The sequence below is a fragment of the Coturnix japonica genome, chromosome 4 (assembly GCF_054131305.1).
Source record: "Coturnix japonica strain WE chromosome 4, WE-NBRP24, whole genome shotgun sequence".
In the NCBI taxonomy this organism is placed as follows: domain Eukaryota; kingdom Metazoa; phylum Chordata; class Aves; order Galliformes; family Phasianidae; genus Coturnix; species Coturnix japonica.
Genome location: NC_140666.1, coordinates 29,473,094 through 29,493,474, shown reverse-complemented (window position 1 = coordinate 29,493,474; position 20,381 = coordinate 29,473,094). Strand labels below are relative to the sequence as shown.

At 35.8% G+C, this 20,381-nt stretch overlaps 1 protein-coding gene across 11 annotated transcripts in view; it reads right to left on the bottom strand.

The window, feature by feature from the left end:
• The window catches only part of KLHL2 (kelch like family member 2), a 57,869-nt gene that overhangs the window by 10,418 nt on the left and 27,070 nt on the right, over window positions 1–20,381 (bottom strand). For 9 of the 11 annotated variants that reach the window (XM_085544815.1, XM_015860880.3, XM_085544817.1 and 6 more), the window contains 3 exons: window positions 11,494–11,656; window positions 1,988–2,097; window positions 648–764 (listed from right to left, as the gene is read on the bottom strand). In XM_085544815.1, coding sequence (XP_085400941.1) covers window positions 648–764; window positions 1,988–2,097; window positions 11,494–11,656 — 390 coding nt within the window. The remainder of the gene's footprint in view (window positions 1–647; window positions 765–1,987; window positions 2,098–11,493; window positions 11,657–20,381) is intronic. The other 2 variants (XM_015860881.3, XM_085544820.1) reach the window with 1 other exon arrangement.

The window sequence follows — 20,381 nt, the reverse complement described above, 5'->3', positions numbered from 1 at the left end:
GGCTTTTCAAATACAAATGCTTAAAGGTAGACTGGAGGAGAGAAAAGAATTTAAAGCAGCCTGCAACAACAAAGTGGAAGAAATTCATATAATAAAGACAGAATTTCTAAAACTAAATACTACCATCCTACTACTGTACCTATTAATGTTAATGGTGATACCGTATTTTCAATCTTAAATATCCAACCTGACATAGTCAACATGACCAACATGATCGCACAAAATTAACATACATATTTATTTTATATATGAACCAGGTAAAGAAACATTGTCACTGATCCCTAAACATTTTAACAGATATAATTCTGAAACTTAAACTCCTCTTAGGAAGTGTTGTATCAAAGTTGTATTACATATGAAAGCTACCCTGATCTCAGAAAATTATCTCATTCAGATTATTAGTATGCCATGACAAGCAGTCATCCAAACAAGTAAATTAATTATATGTGGCATCCTTTATGTGGCAATCTCTTATTTGACTGTGCGCATGCATACACGTGTGCACATGTGGTAGTGGTTTCTTTTGTTTTTTTACCATTAGTAATGCATTACGTGACACTGTTGTTTAAATTTAAAATCATCCACCTGACATTAAAAAAATAAACAACTGTTCACGTGCTAAAGAATTAATATTCTTTTTTGCTTACCTGAACTAAATACTCCCGGGAAAGCAAAGGCAGCCGGACATGCTCCATCAGGCGTGCCATTAGCTCCTGCCTTACATCTTTGTCATGGTTTACCCATGCTATCACCGCTTCAAATACCTTCCAGGAAACAAACAAATGCAAGTCCCTTGACTTACAAATCCGTGAGTACAAAAGTATCAGTCTGTCTCCAATAATAGCTTTTACTTTTCTAATGTAAGAAAAGACCATAGCAGTTACAGCTCCAATTATTTCTATATTTATCCAATATAGGGGCAGTTGTGCTACACTGACAAAATGCACACAGTGATTTCATTAGTACTGAAAAACCAGTATTAACGTATAAACAAACAATGTAGCAGAGATATCACAGTGCTCATACTTTTCTTCTTGTCTTAGAGAACTGACATGCCACACCATCACTCAAATGACTTATCATCATTGTCTTACCAGCAACACCAAATCTTGTTTCTCCTCTATTTCACAACAGATGATTAGATACTTGAGCATTAAAACCTTATTAGCATTGTATGTACCAACAACATCTGGACCTTCACAGTATTATGGGAACTGCAACTTGACTTTGTTAACTGCAGTTTAAGCAGAGTATTCTTAGATTGAGAGTATTTCCATTATGAAAAAAAATGTTTTAACATGAAACACAGCTGAGACATCAAATCAGTACTGAAACACGCTTTAAAATGCAGTTTAAGTTCATTTTAGCAGAGATGCCAGTACAGCTACATACTCATTGGAAAAAGGAAAACAGATTTTTAACTGATCACAACTAGATTCAAAGACTCGAAGCAGATGCCTCTGCACATGCAAAAAATTGTTAGAGGTTCAAGGATATCTGCTAGACTCAATCAGTTCCACAAGCTTCGGCAGGGTAAGATCTAGCTAAAGCGGAACCTAAACTTCTTCAAATTCAAGGTTGGTTGTATCAAGCTACTTTCCTTTACAATGCATTCTTGTTCACTTAGTCTTTGTTGGGATTGCTTATGTCATAGTAGACGGCATTCACTTGTTCTTCAGACTACTATTTCTTAGTTGGTTTGACCTGTATGCTGACTTACAGCGCACACTCTCTTTGTTCTGCTGAAAGTGAGAAGGAATTTCCATTTAACTGACTGTTTTTTCAAGAAATAAAGGATTATGTGATTTAATACAATTCTACGACTTTTACCAAACTGACAATACTTTTGGGAAAAATCTTTTAAACTAGCACAGTTTGTGCTTAATTTCATTAAGGAAACAATGAACTTATCCAGGTGGTTTTCAGGAGCAGTAAGAACAAGCTTACTTTCTTATACGAAAGAATAGTGTAGTATAGGTGGACTTACCTTCTCTTCTGAGGCAATTGTAAGTTTGTCACTGGATATCAGACTGCACACCTGTTCTACACCAAGATTGAGGTATTCTTCACTAAGCACAACATCAGAGAAGTGCTGTTCTGTTTGGAGAAAAAAAAAAAAAAGTACATTAACATACAGCACTAAGTCACACCAAACCAAGCATTAGAGTAGTAGAAGAGTGAATATGGTTCCATGTGTATGCTATTCTGTCATACTTGGAAGCTGCAGCTTAACATTTTATATAGGTAAAAGTACTTATATATAGTATTTGTCTCTAAAGATTCTCTAAAGATTAAAAAAATGAATATTTAATATGTTCTACTAACAGTAGCAACCATATTTAATGTTTTCAGTGGTTTTACTCTATACTTGTCCTTGACAATTACTTAATTCTCATTTTGCTAACTCTATATTTGAAAGTACACACAAATACAGCAAAAAAGATTCCAGGACACATCCTGTATATGTTGTTGACAAACATTTTAAACCTGCAGTTCAAGATGAACAATAGCTGAGTCATTACAACTAACTAGTGGTTATACAAAGGAACATAGATCAAATCAAAGAGCTGTGCAACAGGTTGGCATCCTGTTGCATCTCTCAGAGCTTCTTTCAGTTCATAAAAATACTACACACCACAGTCTTTACAAGACATAGGAGCTGCTTAATTTTTCCTTTTTTTTTTTTTTTAATGCCTCAAAGTTTTAAACAAGCTTGACAAAACTTAATGAACTGGCTGTAGAGCCAGAAACTTTCTTTTAACAAAGAGCGTGTAACCTGATCCATTGGTTGGTTCTGTTATTCACCTGTCTTCTCCCTTCTTTTAAAATTTCTTTGTAAGCTATTTACCTACTTTGCAAGTAGCTCCATTCAGTTAACTGGTGTTTTGCCCTCTTCAACTAGGCTAAACAAAAGTTAGAAGGAACAGTTCAATATACATTCAAACTAAAGAATTTTCTGAAGCCTTTTCTGCCACTCCACTGGTGGTATCATAGTACTTGATGCCTGACATTAACTTTTTCTTTCTTTAACAGCTGCCCAGAGAGGCAATGGATTCTCCTCCTCAGAAATCTCCCAAAGCCACCTAAACATGGGCCTGTGCAGCCTGCTCTGGGTGGCCCTGCTGGAACTGATGTTGGAACAGGGGACCTTCAAAAGTCCCTTCCCACCTCAACCATCCTTTGGACTCTGTGAAGAAATTTTAGAGAATGCTGAATGCTTCCAGATTGAGAAGACCAATGTTTCATGCTGATTTATCAAGGTACAACAGCTTTTTTGAACTGTAGTAAAGATCAGAAACATCACATAATTTATAATGTGCAATATAGAAAGTATAAACCTAATGTAGCATGATAATTCTAGTTCTCTATCTAGTTCAGCATCCTGCTTACTTTCGAACAGGCAATATTCAGATAAAAGTTCAAGAATACAATGTATGTAAATGATAACAAAACCTGTCATCAAGATCCCATCATAATTATTAAAAATTAGAGACTGGCAGCCAGAATGATGATATTTTTCTTTAATTACATTTCTTTAAACAAGAGTTTCAGTAAAACACAATCCAGTCCTCTAACATCTGTTAAATTATTTACTAATACTTTCCTACAGTAATAATCCTAGTTTCATTGAAGTAAAAGCCCCGCATCTAAAATTAATACACATTTCACCATTGATCAGACTTAAGTCAATGTGCTCTAATGCTCACTACAAGGACAGAAAAAGGTTGAAATCTATCTACTCAAAATTATCCTTCATTTCTATTCTAAGTAGATACTCCTTGCCTTATCCTAACAGCCTTTTCATTCATGTAATGATAATCCCTTCAACTCCCTCCAATTCTGCAATGTTCTCTTGTAATACAGACAAGCAGCATTTTCTGCAGTATTTCGGGCTATGGAAGAGACTGGATGAAGAGAAGCAAATGGATTTCTATAGCACTACCATTACTCTTCCAATCCTTACCAATCTTTGTCTCTCTGTTTCCTTTTCAGACTACAATTACGCAGTTTCTTGTGCCTAAGTAGAATTTTGAGAGGTACACTTACTGAAATAAATACTTGCCTAATTTTACTATTAGCACATTACACATAGAAACTGAAAACTGTAACTTGCATATATTAGTTTAAATTTAAACTCCAAATTTTAAGTGACAATGCCACAAAACAGTACATTTGACAGAACACAGAAGCTGAGTTAAAAAGCAGGCAGAAAAACAAAACATGCAAATCTCAGAAGCCTTGTTCCTCTGTCTTTGAAAAAGCCAATCCAACAGCTTCGCATTCAACAAGATATCTATTCATCTAGACATACTCAATTTTATATACAAAAGCCTTCTTTTTTAAAAAAAGGTGATTTAGATTTATGATATGCTGTGAGGAAAAGAAAGAAATCCAGTCCATAACCAAAAGAGGAAAAGCTGAGAATTTCTGAAGTAATTTGCAAAGGTGAAGCCATCATCTGTCCTCATGCTAGGAAGATAACTGTAGGAGAAAATTTTAAAAATTACAATATTTGAGCAAAAAATGAGGCTATTTTACAGGATGCCACCACTGTGCTTAAAGCATAAAATAATGCATGTGGCCAAGAAGTAGGAGGGTACATTGCTATTTAAACTTTATCCATGAGGAAAAAAATAAGTGTGAAAGTACAGTGAAATCACTTGCCTCTTCAGAATTGCATTTCTTGTTGTCAAGGAGACCATCTTAAGTGACTGACAGACAACTGTTTGGCAGAAGCCAATTGAAATTACAATAAAATGGATTATTCAAAATAAGAAATGAAAACAATTAGGAAACTCAAAAACACCAATTAAATCTGTTTATCTTAAACCGTTCAAGCACCGAAGACAGGAGACTTTTTTCCTATTATATAAAAATGTGTACGAAATTCAAACCTTTCTGCTTCCTTAAACAAGAAGGATATCGGCATCTTACTTTGAAATAATATGATCCCAAATTAAAATTCAAAAAAATCCATTTAGATTCACTTTCATAACAGTTATGAGAGAAAAATACTACTGGGTGTTTTTACCATCTGGGTTAGGATTTGTATTATTCCATATTATTACTCAAATTTTGAAAGGCTTGACAATCTGAGATACTAACTTCAAACATCATGAAATTTATGACATGACCAAACATTCTGTGCATCACTCCCCTCCAGAATCTCAAACTAGTTGCATTTTCATTTGTTGCAATAGACAACGTTACTTTAGTCATAAACATCTCCTAGATAAGCAGACAGATAGAAAGACCTGGCTAGGAAGTTTTCATTTGAGGATAAAATACTTACTTTTTTTTCCAAACCAGAGTTTTGCATGTAGCATTCAACTTTCACAAATTCATACTGGAACCTTGCCTGACTTCTTGCTGCTTTACCTATATACTGAAGCCAGCTGGCTTGAGAACACAGCAGGCTGCAAACAAGCTGGCTTAAGAGCTACAGGGTCTTGGCTCCCAAATTCCCACTTACTGAACAAGTAGGGTTATAATTCTTTATCATCAGAACTTAAACCTGCCTTAAAAATAAAAACAATCCCTCAATTTTAGAAAGCTTCTAAAATATCTGTTCCAATTGCATATGAAAACCAGATTTTCACATTTTGACAACTGGCAGGGACCCAGTTTCTATCTGGGTAGCTGAAGATCTGTCCTTGTCTGCCCTGTATCAGTAGGTTGGAACATACTAAAGAGATAAAGAGGAAGTTCTTAATGTGAAATCAGCTAGTAACAAAATGCTTGGAAGTACACTAAACATAGCTATCATGCAAAGGAAGATAAGAGGAGCTGTAGAAGCACCACTTGGTACTTTTCATCAGGAGTTTGAAGATACATATTCTACATACACAAATGCTTGACCAGAAGGGTCAGTCCTCCTGGCTACTGGATTTAGATAACCTAGGTGGGCCATTGACATAGAATCTGATGCCTAGCAAGAAATCTGAAAATAGGGGACATTTGACATAAATTACTTTTTCTGCACCTTTTGAACCTTTTCCTGTGCAAAAAGTACATGTCTTGGTAATGAGAGAGATACTGTCACTACTTTTGTGAAGAAATGCTGCATCTGAAGTTTGCATAGGACACTTCACACCACAGACATTTGTTGATGAATTCACAAGGACTACTTCACTCACTTATATACCCACAGTTAAACATTCCCCTGGCTGATCTCTTTTCAATAAATGGAATAAATACAAAAGCAAAGGACTGCTGAGATTTCCTCAGATGCAAAACCTTTCATAGAGACAAAAAAGAGTCTGTAACTCATCTACTTTGTTTTATAGCAATGTCTGCTCCCAGTGCTTGTCTCAACATGTTGAAAACTGCCTACGTTTCTATTCAATTAGCCACAGGCTTCAATCATTTAGCAACATATTTATATTCCAGCAGTCAATGATACTTAATATGCATTTCCAATAGAACTTTTCAATACATTGTACACTTCCAGAAATCTTTTCCCAATGGATCTTACCACAGCTGCATTAACACGTGAGAAATATGGCTGGAGCTTATCAGTGGCATGGGTTGAAGGTAAAAAGAAAAAAAAGGAAAATTTTCTATTTTTCAGATCTTTGAATGACAGCAATCCAGCATCTATTCGTGAAACCAAAGATTACCATCAAATATCTGAACTCTTTTGAAATCATTCTTTTGTGTCATAGGCCAATTGTTTATACTCTATTAAAAAATAAATCTGTTTTCTAAACTAAATGGACTACTTGTGTCTTTCTGATGTGCTAATGCTACAAAACCAGCCGGAACCTCCCAGAAACACACCTTCTTCCTGAACTGATAACATTTATTTTATTTTATAGAGATGCGGAGCATGGAGCTTGGAAGTATCTAAGCCTTGTATTCACTTACAAGAACAATGATGATTTCTCAAGCATATGTCTCAAGCATGCTTAAGAATTAGTTTTTAACTTTTTTAGCTTTAATTATTACTTCACAATGTCACATTTCTGACTTTTGAGGAAAGGTCTTTACTAATAGCATATCACAAGGCATTGGCCAAGAGGAATCCAGACAAGCTTGTCCAGTTTAACTAGCAGGAGCTAAACATGGCAGAAACCAATTTTTTAAAATCTGCCCATCTTGTTAATTTTATGCTTAAATAACTGATTTTTGGAACACCATGAAACTCAGAGCAGCCAAGGTAACAGAAGCATAGCAACAGACGTTGCTACTCAGAATAGAATTGTAAGAAAGATTCTGCTAAATACATCCTCTAAATCTCACGAGTACAAATGTACACCAGAATAGTTTGCAGCAGACATGCATGCTTCCAGATCTAGTCAGGGCTCAAAGGCTTAGGCATACTACCAGAACACAGCATGCAGTGTACCACAGTTAAGTACAACCTAGCAATCCATGCTTCACAACTCATGCTAAGATTCCCCATCCAAAGTTTCTCAGAATGATACTGTGGCCAAACAGCTTTGATGTGTAAAGCTGGTTATCAAAACCACTTTTGGCTAAAAGCGTAATAATGAAACAGTACAAAAAGGAAGAACAGATACTTTCAGCATCAAGGACAAGAAGTATTTCTTCTGCTTCAGCATACCAGCTGCCTTGTAAGGTTGTCCAATTAGCTTTCCAATTTATCCTAGGACCTCAGTTAGAAAATTTAATTGTAAGGGAGGTTCATTCCAAGTAATTTGTATCAAGTGACCACTATTTTCAGGTCTCGTGATAGGCATCTGATAATGATGCCTATATAAATGGCTGTCCTAGATTATAGAAATCTAGTAGCCTGGTGGACCAGCCCCATAATGTTATTACAAAGCTCTAATTTTAATAAAATTGGGATTTACTCACAAATTTTACTCCCAGGAAGAGTTTCAGTTTTCTAATAACTTTTGATCTACGCTTACATCAATTTGTTTTTTATATCACCATTGTTCTATTAGCAGAAGTTATCTTTCTGGCTCTTTTTCTTCAATATTAAATGGCAAATATAATAAAATTTAACATCCAAATGCATTTTAGTTACTCTAAGCAGGACAATATTTTTATAATTCTTTCAATTAAATAGTCCTCTTCTGTAATCCTGGAATGTCTGCCCCTGGGAGTTCAGCTGTCTCTGATTCAAATGACACAGCCTCACATATTTGGCTCAGACTTTTAAGAAAAAAATTTAAGTTGTGAGAAAGAGCCTTGAAGAAGAACACAGAGCCATTCAGGAACAGGCAAGAAAGGTGCTGTGATTCCAAATAGCATTTAGATGCTTGAAAATTCAAGAGGAAAAACACAGACCTGAAAAAATAGAAAACTGTACAAAAGAAAACTGGGGAGTCAGAAGACAAATCCAGCAACATTGATGATCAGCCCATTCCAAGGAGAAATGGAAGCCAGCCCTTCTTGCCTAAGTGCTTTAAGGAGTGGCAAGTCCCAAATGGGGTCAATAAATAGAACAAATAGCTTACTTATCCTCTTCTGTTGTCTGTACTCTGCTTGCAGTGCCTCTCTACCACAGCAAGGGACATCTAAACAACATCTTCCTTCAGAGGGAAGACTATAATCTGTACAGAGTACAGATGCTATCAAATGCATTTAACAGGTACTGTATCCAGTCTTGCCAATGTTTTAGATGTTATTTCTAGAAATTGATTTCCATAAATATCAACTGCAACTACTAAGCTGAATAAAGATAGATTAAAAGTGAAGTTGTTTAGATGTTAAAGCACAATCAGAATAGAAGTTGGAAAAAAAGAAATTCAGATGAAAAATTAAGCCATCATTATATGGAAATGTGTTTGCTAAAAGAATTAGCTACCTAAGCTGCATCTAATACATGCAAGCTTTGCTCTCTGTTGCATAAAAGATCAGAAACATGACAGCCTTTAGGAGCTGACAAGACATCACTGAAAGGCAGAAAATATTTAATTAAAAACCTTTTGCATAATACTCTAAATACAGTTATCATGGAGAGCATTGGCATTCATTTACATATGAACTTTTCCCCTAAAGCACGCATTACAAAAGCTAGTTCTTTTAAAACCAATCTGAACAGCTCTTTAATTGTTTTTTCTTGTTACTGTTATTATTGCTGTTGGTTTGGTTTGTTTGCTTTTTAATTGATATATAAATGGTTTCTGTACAATTTCATGATGTTGCACAGTAATGAAATACTACTGAGCACAGTCGCTTTGTATAGTTGTTCCACAAGACAACAAGCAAGGATTCTTTTAATGGACACCTAGACATAGGAGTTAGCTGCATTTGTTTCTTCCTCAAATATCTATTCTTGATAGAGAAACTACAATCTACTAACTCTGAGGGGGAAAAAAGACTATTCTGAAAACAGATACACTTGGAAGGAAAGCAACTGAAAACATGAAAATCTTTCTGAGGTCTGAAATTACTCATGGCAATAAAAAGCCTACTACTTGGACCTGGACATGAAATAAGCAGAAAAAGCTCTATTTCAGGAAGATCTTCAGTTTTAACATTATTAACAATTAGTACAGAGTTAACTTGCCATTATGCACTTTATAAAAGCTATGAAAAACAATAAAAAACATGTTTTTTTTTCCTGCAGAATTCGCAGGATGTTTCATTTTTTTATTCTCTTTTTTGTACTGCTCTCAAACTGAGCCCAGCGGAACACAGTGCCAGGCAATGAAGAAGTTCACATCCCAACCATACACAGCATATTTATTCTTAGGAACAGAGCGTGCATTGCTTTAAAATCATGACAGGTCCAGTGAAGCTACAGTAGGAATGTAGCTGACAGCTCATGGCATGGTCCAGAAGGACTCCAAGAATACAATGACAAAAATGGAAGGATATATGAGGAGAAATTTCTGGAGGAATCAGACAGCAACAGAGGAGTAAAGTACAGGAGAGTGTGCTGTATTGGATAATCCAAGGATGAAAGACCAGGATTTAATTTGTCTGAGGAAAAAAAAACAAAAAAAGGAAGGTGGGGGGGAGAAGGGACGAGACTTGAGAATACTGCAAAATTAGTGAAGCAAGCTGAATAGACAGAGGAAGTTGAAGCAGATGTTGATTTATACTACAACAAAATGGAGATTCAACAAAGAACAAATTTTGTGGGGAGGGAAGAAACAAAACAGAGGAATAAACAACACAGCAGTTGAAAGAAATGGCAGAGGAGAGTTCAAGTTTACAAAGTTCAACAACTAGGAAAACACTGAAATCACTATTAACAGAAGGAGACAGAGAGAAGGGAAAGATATTTAGGTGAAGAGCAGCTGAATTTTGCTGACCCTTAAGTAACCTAAATGAAACATCCAGCAAGACACTGAAAGGACAGAAAAAGATTGTGACTGGACACATAGTGAAAGTTGCATGTAAAGAAGAGTACCTGAGAATCTCTCTCAACTTCTGACAACCCATGATTTCTGAATTTGTACTATATTCTAAAATAAGTTTGTCCTGTTCTTCAAGTATTCACTACCATAGCTACAATCAAAATACACTAATTCGCTGGTTAAAGTTTAAGCTCTATGAAAAGCCGGCTTTTTTCTTCACCATGAAAAACTTGCATTAAAAAGTAAATAAGTGTAATATCTTCAGTCTTTATCCAAACATCAAGACCCTCAAAGCATTCAACACACAGGAAAGATAGTAAAATAATCGCTATTTGAACAAATTAAAGCATTAGATCTAGTCAGTGGTATGCTACAAACTTGTTGCTTTGTGCAAAGCTTATACAAGTAGATATGCTTATGCTTTAGTCATCTATATTTAACAACCAGTTCTGTATAGGGGTGTATGGCGACAATAACGTAAAAATGGTAGCAGATATCCAAAAGGTTATTTACAGGAAAAACTCATCCATATGGAAGCCTTCAGTCTGCTGGGAAACACTGAGGCAGTCTCCACCAAGGAGCAATCTCTAAGAGATGCTGCCTTAATGGTGGTCAGCCATCATAAATGAGGTCTAGAGAAGATGGAGTCAAGCTCCACTGCTTCTGGGAGCACAGTTAAATTACTCTCACCTGTGCTCCCACAGCTGACCAACACTTGCCTCAGCTGATTAATCAGAGGTTCAGGCTGTGATTACCAATTTCCATACAAGGGGCTACAGATAAATTCCCCACATGCTCTCACATTCTTTCAGCTTCATGACCAACAGCCTTGACAACTGTAGACAAGACTTCATCTCTTAGCAGTTGCTAAACCAGAGTTTTACTTCTTTTTTCTGCATTCCTCCTTTGAGTCATGGTGCAAAAAAATTCAAGCAGTGAGCTAGATTATTTCTGGATTAGAAGTTTCATGGACCTGGTAGGCCATGAAAATACTGCTCCCCTTGGTACTTATTATAACTGTGTTATAGACAAAAGTTTATTTCTGACAGACATTCATACAAAAAGCAGTCTTCTTCAGAAAACTTCCTCTGAAATATCCTGGATAACATTTAGTTTCCCTCGGGCAAGTGTGAGTGGTTAAATATGAAATCCATGAGCATGTACGCATCTCCATGCAAATATCAAGCTACGCTCTATACTAATGTTAACTTGCCTGCATATGTGTTGGCCTTGTTCAATAGATCTGCGCATGCATGCATGTCAGCAAAAGCACGAATTCCCAAGCAGTTGACAGGATGAAGCTGGGATTCCAAAAATTCACAGCAAGTCCTTTTCACATCCTGCAGTTGCAAGAGACCGGCTGCTGGAAGCAGCACCTGTAAGAAGTAATAGGTGGTTAATATCCAGTTCAGTTCTGACCTTACACAAGAGAATTTATCAACAGCAATAAAGAAAACTTCAGAACTACTGGACTGAAGAACTCAAAACCCAGTATTCATCTCACTTTTCTGCAAATGCCATTTAAGATTTAAAGTCACAAGAAACATTTCTACTGCTGAGAAATCATTCCATAGATTATAATTCTAACACATCAAGTCTTCCCAATATTTATTCACAAGTTTCCAACACTCCACAATTGTATCTCATCTCCAGCTCTTCAAACACCAGATACTGCTTTAAATCAGAGAACATGTAAAACTTATTTGCCTGCAAGCTTCCATGGACATTATTTATTTTTTGGAAGAATCAACAATAAGCATATGTACACAACACTTTCCAGTATGGATTCAGTACAGTTTCCAAAGAAGACTGTGACTTGCCTTGAAAGAATAAGAGTTCCAGGAGTTTATAATTCAATACAAATCCATACCATACTGATATAAATGAGATCTGTCTCTCAAATTTCACAAAGAAAGCAAAAAAGAAGGGAAGAATTTCAAAAACAGTTCAGCTAATTAATGTTAGCTTCCATCTTTAGTGGAAAACAAGAAAGAATTTAGCACAAAAGCCTTGAAACTTTTTACTTTACATATGAAGAAAACATACTATAGAGCTGCATCAATAACAAGCAAAATACTGGCTGCAGCACCCCTGTTAAATTTTACTTTTTAGAACAGTTGCTTGGGTAGAATTAAAAAAGTCAGGCGAGAAGACAATAGGAAGAACGGGACAACTGCAAGAGCAGAGTAAAGAGACCTATGTAACTGTTTGTGAAAACTGCTAAATATGCTTAAATCATTGTTCTTGAGAAGAAGTTTTAATCTTCTAGCTGTTTGCAGAACTGAATCAGATATTTGCCCATAATATCTACCTACACCTACCTACTTAGCTTCTCAGGAGCTGCTGTTATTGTTTACTTTTTGCTTTGTTCTTTTGAAACTAAAGATTACAACCCAAACAAAAACAAACAAAAAGGATTTTGTGTAACAGCCTCCTAACTGATGTTTTACATTTTCCATATAGGAAGCCTGTTTGAAAATCATGATTCTGCTCCACAAGATAATCCTCATCTCTGCAGCCAAATGTTTAAAACAAAGAAGAGCAAGGTAAATAACAAAAATGAAGGATCACATCTTTTAAAAATAGCATGCTTCAGATATTAACTGTTAATGAAATAAATGAAGGAGACAAACACATATGACTACAGTAAGATACATAAACTACTACCAAGCAAAATAACTTATAGTTCATTTAAGCCTTCAGTACTGTTTGAAAATATTACATAATCCAACAAAATAAATGGAGCTGCGTGTAACAGTTAGGAACAAGTATCGGTTAAAGTCATACAACTCAAAAATAAATTCAGTTAAGCTTAAAGTCTATTAATGACAAAGTTAAAAATGAGGGTACTGGACTATTTTATTAGCATATATATTAATGAAAATGTGAATACAATAACTCTAGTAATAGATACTGCTTTGCTGGAACTACATTATGATTGGTTACAACAGTGAGTGGATAATTCATTTGATAATGAATTCTAGAATAAATTACGATCATAACATTGCATACCAAAAGTCAGGGCAAGAAATCTAATGCAAGTATTTATTTACATAAGTTATTTCAATGAAACAAACATTTCACATGTGCTTGCAAATTCAGTAATTCAAACAGTCCTAGATAATTTCAAGTGGGTTATTGATACAATTGAGCAAATAACTCAGAGAATCATTGACTAGAGTCATAAGGGAACCAATCGACCTCCACATTTAATACTAGACCCAGAGCCCCTGGAGCCTTGAACATCTCCAGGGAAACTAGGGACTCTGGATAACTCCAAGAACCATTTCTGACATAAGACAGTTTAGCAGAAAAACATGTAGAATTACCATCAGATCAGTAAAAGAAATAATAAAATGACATTTGAGAATGTTCTGCAGAGAAAAAATTAAGATCTGCATGCACAGACTAAAAAGTTTGCTCTTATCCATAAACAGCAAATAAATGTTACAAGAAGATCTGTCTTAAATATCTGAAATTTAAGTGAATTCTTAAATCATGGTAAACTGGGTTTGTAAAAATAAATATTATAATACATTCTTGTTTTTAAGCAATCACTCATTTAAATCTAAATACACAGAGGTGTATTCCACTAAGTAAAAAGGAAAAGACAAGCAAAATGCATCAAATTTATCCCACTGAAGGTATAAGTTGTGCTTTAGTTACTAGGCATCAAGAGCTATGAAAACATCTAGGTATTTCCATTGGCACCTACAGAGCTCAGCCTGAAAGCTACAACTACCCACATTTAAGATAGTTTTATCACAGACAGGTTCATTCTGTTGAAACCAGGAATGAAATTACCTGGGAGGGGAAGAAATCATAACAGCAAACAATGACACTCTTCTTCAACCCTTTAAAAACCTATTAAAATTGCAATTTGGAATAAACTCAACTACTGCTGCCTGTAAAGAGGTAGGTTATGCTTCAGATTTATTTCCAAAAATAGCCAGTAGGGGGTACCCCTAAGTTTGCTCTAACAGTCAAAAATAGCTTAGTATGCATACTGTTTTGGAGTGAAAGAAATACAAATCATTTACAAATTCAAAGGGAAAAAAAATCCTCATTGTGGTAGCTGTTTTTACAGTGAGAGAAACTGAACAGATTGTTTCAGAAGGCAACTAGGAAATTATGTATTTTCTTCTTTGTGCCAAAGTAATGGTGATGAATTTTGGAATTGCTGCTAGATTTGATAGAGCACGTTATTTAGCCATTACAAGCCTCTAAAGGCTATTTCCTGATTATCTCCTTATTCTCCACCTATAGTTTGGCTATGGGAACAGAAGCCTCACACCTTCCCGACACCAATGAGGCAACAAGGACAGTGACCAAGTACTGTGAGGTCACCCATGCAGTCAGAAGGGATCCATTTACAGCCTTAAACTTTGTTTCCTGTTTTCTCTGGAGTAGATTTGAGCCCTTCAGATAACTCAGCTAGATCATCAACCTGCTACTGAGGTGGATGCCCTCTCTTGCAACCCCTACAGACGCAAACCAGAATTATGATACCTGCAGCTTCTCTCCTTCTTTTTCCAGCTCACCATCACACAGCTGGGCATTCTTAGTTCATGTTACCAAAATACACATCTGCTCAGCTCTGAGGTGAGGAGCAGCTAGTACAGTCAGGTTCCCATCTAGTTATTTGTGACCTCTCAGTTCACAAGGAACATGTTTACAAGTCTCAAAGAGATAGAGGATGGCATGAATGAGTAACCAACAAACTTCTGCACTGGAAGAAGGCTCAGAAGAGATGGGCAAGTGTGATGACCTCATGGAAGAATGCAAGGCACGACCACCCTGTTAATAATAAGTGTTAAGCTAACTGAACCTATCTCAATACCAGCAAGGGTAACCTTTGTTTTAGATAAACAGGTGTATCAGTAGGTCAGCAAGTTGTTTGAACAGGCTTCCCTGTGATAATTAGCAGAGCGGTGCCTTCCCAGCCAGCCAGGGCAGCAGGGCAGTGGAGAAATATATGCAGCTCAGTCCAAAAAAAAAAAAAAAGCCAACAAAAAGGACCTTTGGAGAGAGTTAACAGACTTGAGCTGGCTTTAACTCTCATATTCCTTCCTGGTGACATGGGACATCCATCCTGCTGTGGATGAGCACACGGAGACTCAGTGATGGGAATCAAATCTGTACAGTGAATCAAGCGTGCACTGCAATTGCAACATCATGCTTCTGTTGTTATTTCAGTATACTGCTGTCTCTCTTCTAAATCCAAATGCAGAACTACGCAGCAGCAAGTATCCTCATATAAAGAAATTTGATATTAAATTTTAAATCCTCCTCATATGGACTATCTTAAAGCAACACAGTCAGAGAGTACCGAACTGACAGCATTCTACAACACTGTGAAGACACAGCAAACAAGAAAGTTCATATCTGAAAAGCTGCTAGATGACCTTCCCAGCATCCCTTCACATTATTTCCACTTCAAAATATTCAGTGCTATATTTCACTCCACACAGCCCCTCACTCCAACCAAGGTCACAAACACAGGTTGGTGCCACAAGCTTTTTGTAACTGCCCTGCTAGTTGACAACAGAAAAAAACTTGTTACTGGAACAAGTCCAGAAAGGGTCATCGAGACAATTGTGGGATGGGAATATATGGTATTACAAGGTGAGGCTCTGAATTTGCTCAGCCACGAGGTGAGGGGGAGAGCTCACTGCTGTCTGCCGCTATCTAATGGGAGGACAGGGTCAGACTGCTCTTGAAGCTACACAGCAACAGGACAAAAAATAACATGCAAGTGAGAATGGAGGAAAATCTGTCTGGAAAAAAATAATGTTAGGTTTTGTTTGCTGTTTAGACTTCATTTTTTTTAAACCACGAGGGTGGTTACGTGCTGGAACAAGTCACCCCAGCAAGCAGCATAATCTCCATCCTCAGAGACACTCACAATTCAGTTGACAAATCCTTCTGCAACTTGCTTCAATTGCATCTGCTTATTAAAAAAGTCCAGTGCAAAGTAAAATTTAAATTGATTAAAGTTTTCCGCCTAGGGATTTAAAGCCATTTGATATAGTAATTATAGTAATATAAATGTAAATAAATATAGTAATGGAGCTTTGTTTCAACTCATGCTATTATCCCTTGCTTTCATCATCTTCATCTTTGCACTACTAGATTTATCACCTGCAGTATGAAAATGTTTAAGTCAATATATTTATCACTATTCTTAGTTTTCTTGGAATTTCTTTAAAATGTGATCAATTCTTGCCTAACTTCAGATTGATATACGTAACCAATGACATATTTGTAAGCAAGGAGAGGTTCTGAGAACCTTCTGCAGATTTTGAGAACAAGATCACATAGCACGAACAAAGAATTACTCAGATACAGCTTTATGCATGAATAAGCCAATGAAAATCAATGCAGACTATGCCAAGAGAAATGAATAGTGTGCTGTCTAAAATAGAAAAACGACACTATTTTTAAATCACATGCAAGGGAAAAATGTATCAGTAACATGAGGAAAGTGCCTAGCCTAGTACAGCAGATATGTGAGGAAACTAAACACAGTGTGACATAAAAGCACCTAAGACACTGAGCTACATCCTTGCTCATTGTAGATATTCCAAACTTTCAGTTTTGACATTAAAATTAAATCAATTTCAGAGAACAGCAGCTACGTTAATATAAGAAATTAAAAGAAAAAAAAAAATCTTGAGGAAATACAATATGTAACCTCTATCTAAATATTTATTTCAAAGTAATCCTTAACTTGCTGTCTATTATATTGCTATGGCACATGGAAGAAAGAAGTGAACAGAGTGGCCTAAGATCATTTGAATACAATGTATTTTTTTAAATACACATCTAAGTGTATCTTTGCTATAAACAAAACTGCTTTGTAACTAAAATTCAGCCTTAATTCTAACAAAATAACTCTGCGTTGCTCTGAAATCATGCTGTTTGACAGTACGCATATTAAACCGCTAAAATGGATACAAACATTTTAACACTTGCATCTATGGAGGAAAAAAAAATACAGAATTTTGACAAATTTTGTCACTTTACAAGGCCAAGATGTGCAAGTTGAACATACTGCTCTAGTGTGAAATACACTCTAATAAGATGCTGTACTGGATTTTACAATGTGCATGAGTTACAACATGATACCACACATCTTATTAAATGTAGCTTTTGGCTGTCTTCAGTCCTTGATTTTATAGGCTATTGCGTGCTGCTATAAAAGCCCAGCAAAATAACAAATACAGATGTGGATGGCAGTTTTATAGCATCAAATAAATGAATCAAAGTGCTAAAAGAGATGCAGTCCTGTTGCTTTTCATTCCCTTAGCACTACCTACACGTTGGCAGAGCACTTTCAGTTGAGAACAGGCAAACAACCACAATAACATTTTGAATGACTAAGAGATGATCTATAAAAACACTAAGGAGTTCCCAACTAATAAAGTGGTGTCAGAGATTAAGTTATATAAGGTAAAAGTAACTGGTTTACATATTTGCTTTTTACATATTTTTTACATATTTGCTTTTTAACTAGTGTTGCAATCTCTAAGAATTCATGAGAGTTACAATCACATGCAGTTTATTGGAAGGAACTGATCTGCTCAAAAACTGGCTTTAAAAGAGATACCACATTAGATTAGTCTGAATGAAATCATAATTACTAGTTAAAAGATTCCAGGAGAAGGTTCCTGTTTCATTGTTTTCTTGTGCTTTTAGTGTTTGGGTTTTTCATTTGTTTGTTTTTTGGTTTTTTGTTTTGTTTTGTTTTGTCTTGTTTCTAAGGTAGACAGATGTGGAAGTTTTGGGATGAATTTGAGAGGATGGTTTGCAAAGTGTGGAAATCATTCACAAAGCAGACATAGGAACAGAAGGCTCACTTGAGTCAAATAAAGTACTATAATTAACAGTACCTGTCTGGTCTACAACGGAGAATCGTGCTTCCTTGTTGAACAAGAGGATTTTCATACATCTTCTCTGTCAGAACTGTGCCCTAACCACCATGAAACAGCATAGTTTTGGCTAAAGAAAACCTGATGGTTATTTCTGTTAACAACAATGAGCTTTCATATCTTCAGCTTCTGTTAAAGTTTCTCAAAATAGAACAGCAACATTATTTCACTTGTAGTGAAGCATTCTTGAACCTAAAATATTTTTAGTTAGAATTTTAGATTTTTCTTTCAGTGAGAAAAATACCACACATTTTGATTCAATAGAAATATGATTTAAGTTTGGTCACTGAATTTAAGTATATGCACAGCAAGTAATCTAAAACAGCAGCTCAATAATTCATCATACTGTAATTCAGAACTTAAAAGATGATACAGATGCATTAAGACAACTACATATTTTCTTAGTGACAGGTAAACTTAACTGAGAATGACTACAGTCAACAAAGCCAGTTGCTGCTGACACTTTGTCATTCAGGAACTACACAATTTATTCTCTAACTGTGGGAGCTGAAGTGTTAAGCCAGTCAAATAAAACACAAAGATTCCCTGTAGAATGACTTAAAAAGCTGAAAAAAATAAGTAGGCAAGATAGCATAACTTACTCTGTGTAATGTATGCAGTTCTGTGTAGTCATCGTTCTGCAAAGGCTGACCCACAAAGGATCTCTGCATCAGCTGATGCTTTTAGGTAATATGCTTAATCTATAGGATTGAACCATAACATCTCACCTTCAGAATCAGATCCCACTGACAAATACACTGAGCTTGGTTATAAAGATCACGGTAACATTTTTAAAATATTCCCTAATTATAGGCATACATTCATTTTTCATTACAGACTGACTGACTTGTAACAAGGATTTTTCTCCTAATATAACTGAGTATTTGCTGCCAGACTTGAAAGGGAGGAATTGAAACACCATTTCCAAACCATAAAGCCTGTGCTGAAAATAAACAGCAATGTAACAGAGACAGTAGATTATGAGCCTCTGCCATCTCTGTCATCCCATTCTCTGCTTCAGAAGATGTATCTATACCAATTTTTCTATTAATAGAAAACTAGGGAACTCAGAACAACAGAAATAGCGTGAAGTAGAAATATTTTGTACACATAGTTCTTATCCCCAGAATAAAAACTGAGACAAGATGAACAATTAATGTGCAATAAACGGCTCTTTGGTAGACTCAAAGTATTTGATTACAATGAGCTTTTAGCATAACAGTATGTTATACATGTATATATACATATACATATATGTGCGTGTATATATACATATATATGTATATATATAGCCCTAATGTTTCTATATTTTATTGAGAAAAGTCTTTTACTCATCACTTTACTCATAATAAGCACCTTGAATTTCACAGAGAGGTGAATGGGCACACATGCTCTCATTTGCATAGAACACTATAAACGGGCAAAATACTATCTATAATTCAAGTTGGCAACGGCTATCTTTCAAGTAAAGTATCAGGTAGCTTAATTATCATACATAGGAATAGAAGCATGGGTGCCTATGGCAAAAGTCATAGCTGAGATGAAAGAACTTGACAGAGGAGAATCTAATACAGTCTAGGAACCTGATAATTTCAAAGATCATAGACGCAGAACAGTTGGACAAGCTGAGAAGGCAGCTTACATACAGAAGTTCTTATTCACTAATGTCTAGTAGAAGGGCAAGCACGTGCTAGAGCGGCAAAATGAAGGCAGCAAGGTATAAGAAACAGAAAACTTCTGATCTCAGTCCTGACTGCTACAGAGACTTACCTGGTTATTATGTTTCCCATTCCCTCCCTGCCCCTCCTTTTGGGCCACACCAAACTTGCAGCTTGTCATAACTCCTATCACAACAGAATCCCAATCCTATCTGCCCATAAAACAGAGTTAAAAATATTTTCCAGGCTAACCTAAAACTTTACAGTTCTGCAGCTCAACATATGTTCAAAATGGATAAAATCTCTGTCTCAAGAAGAAAAAGCAATGCATCTCTCCCAAGTCAACTGCGTGGAAAAAAAATATATCTATATATATCTATATATATCCATATATATGTTTCCTTTCTGCATGCTCTTCTATTTGCATGTTCTTCCCACCCTACTTTTTAAGACATTTTTAGAATGCTAACATCCTTCTGTTATAGAAGCTGGGCACTTTCAATCTGTTCTGA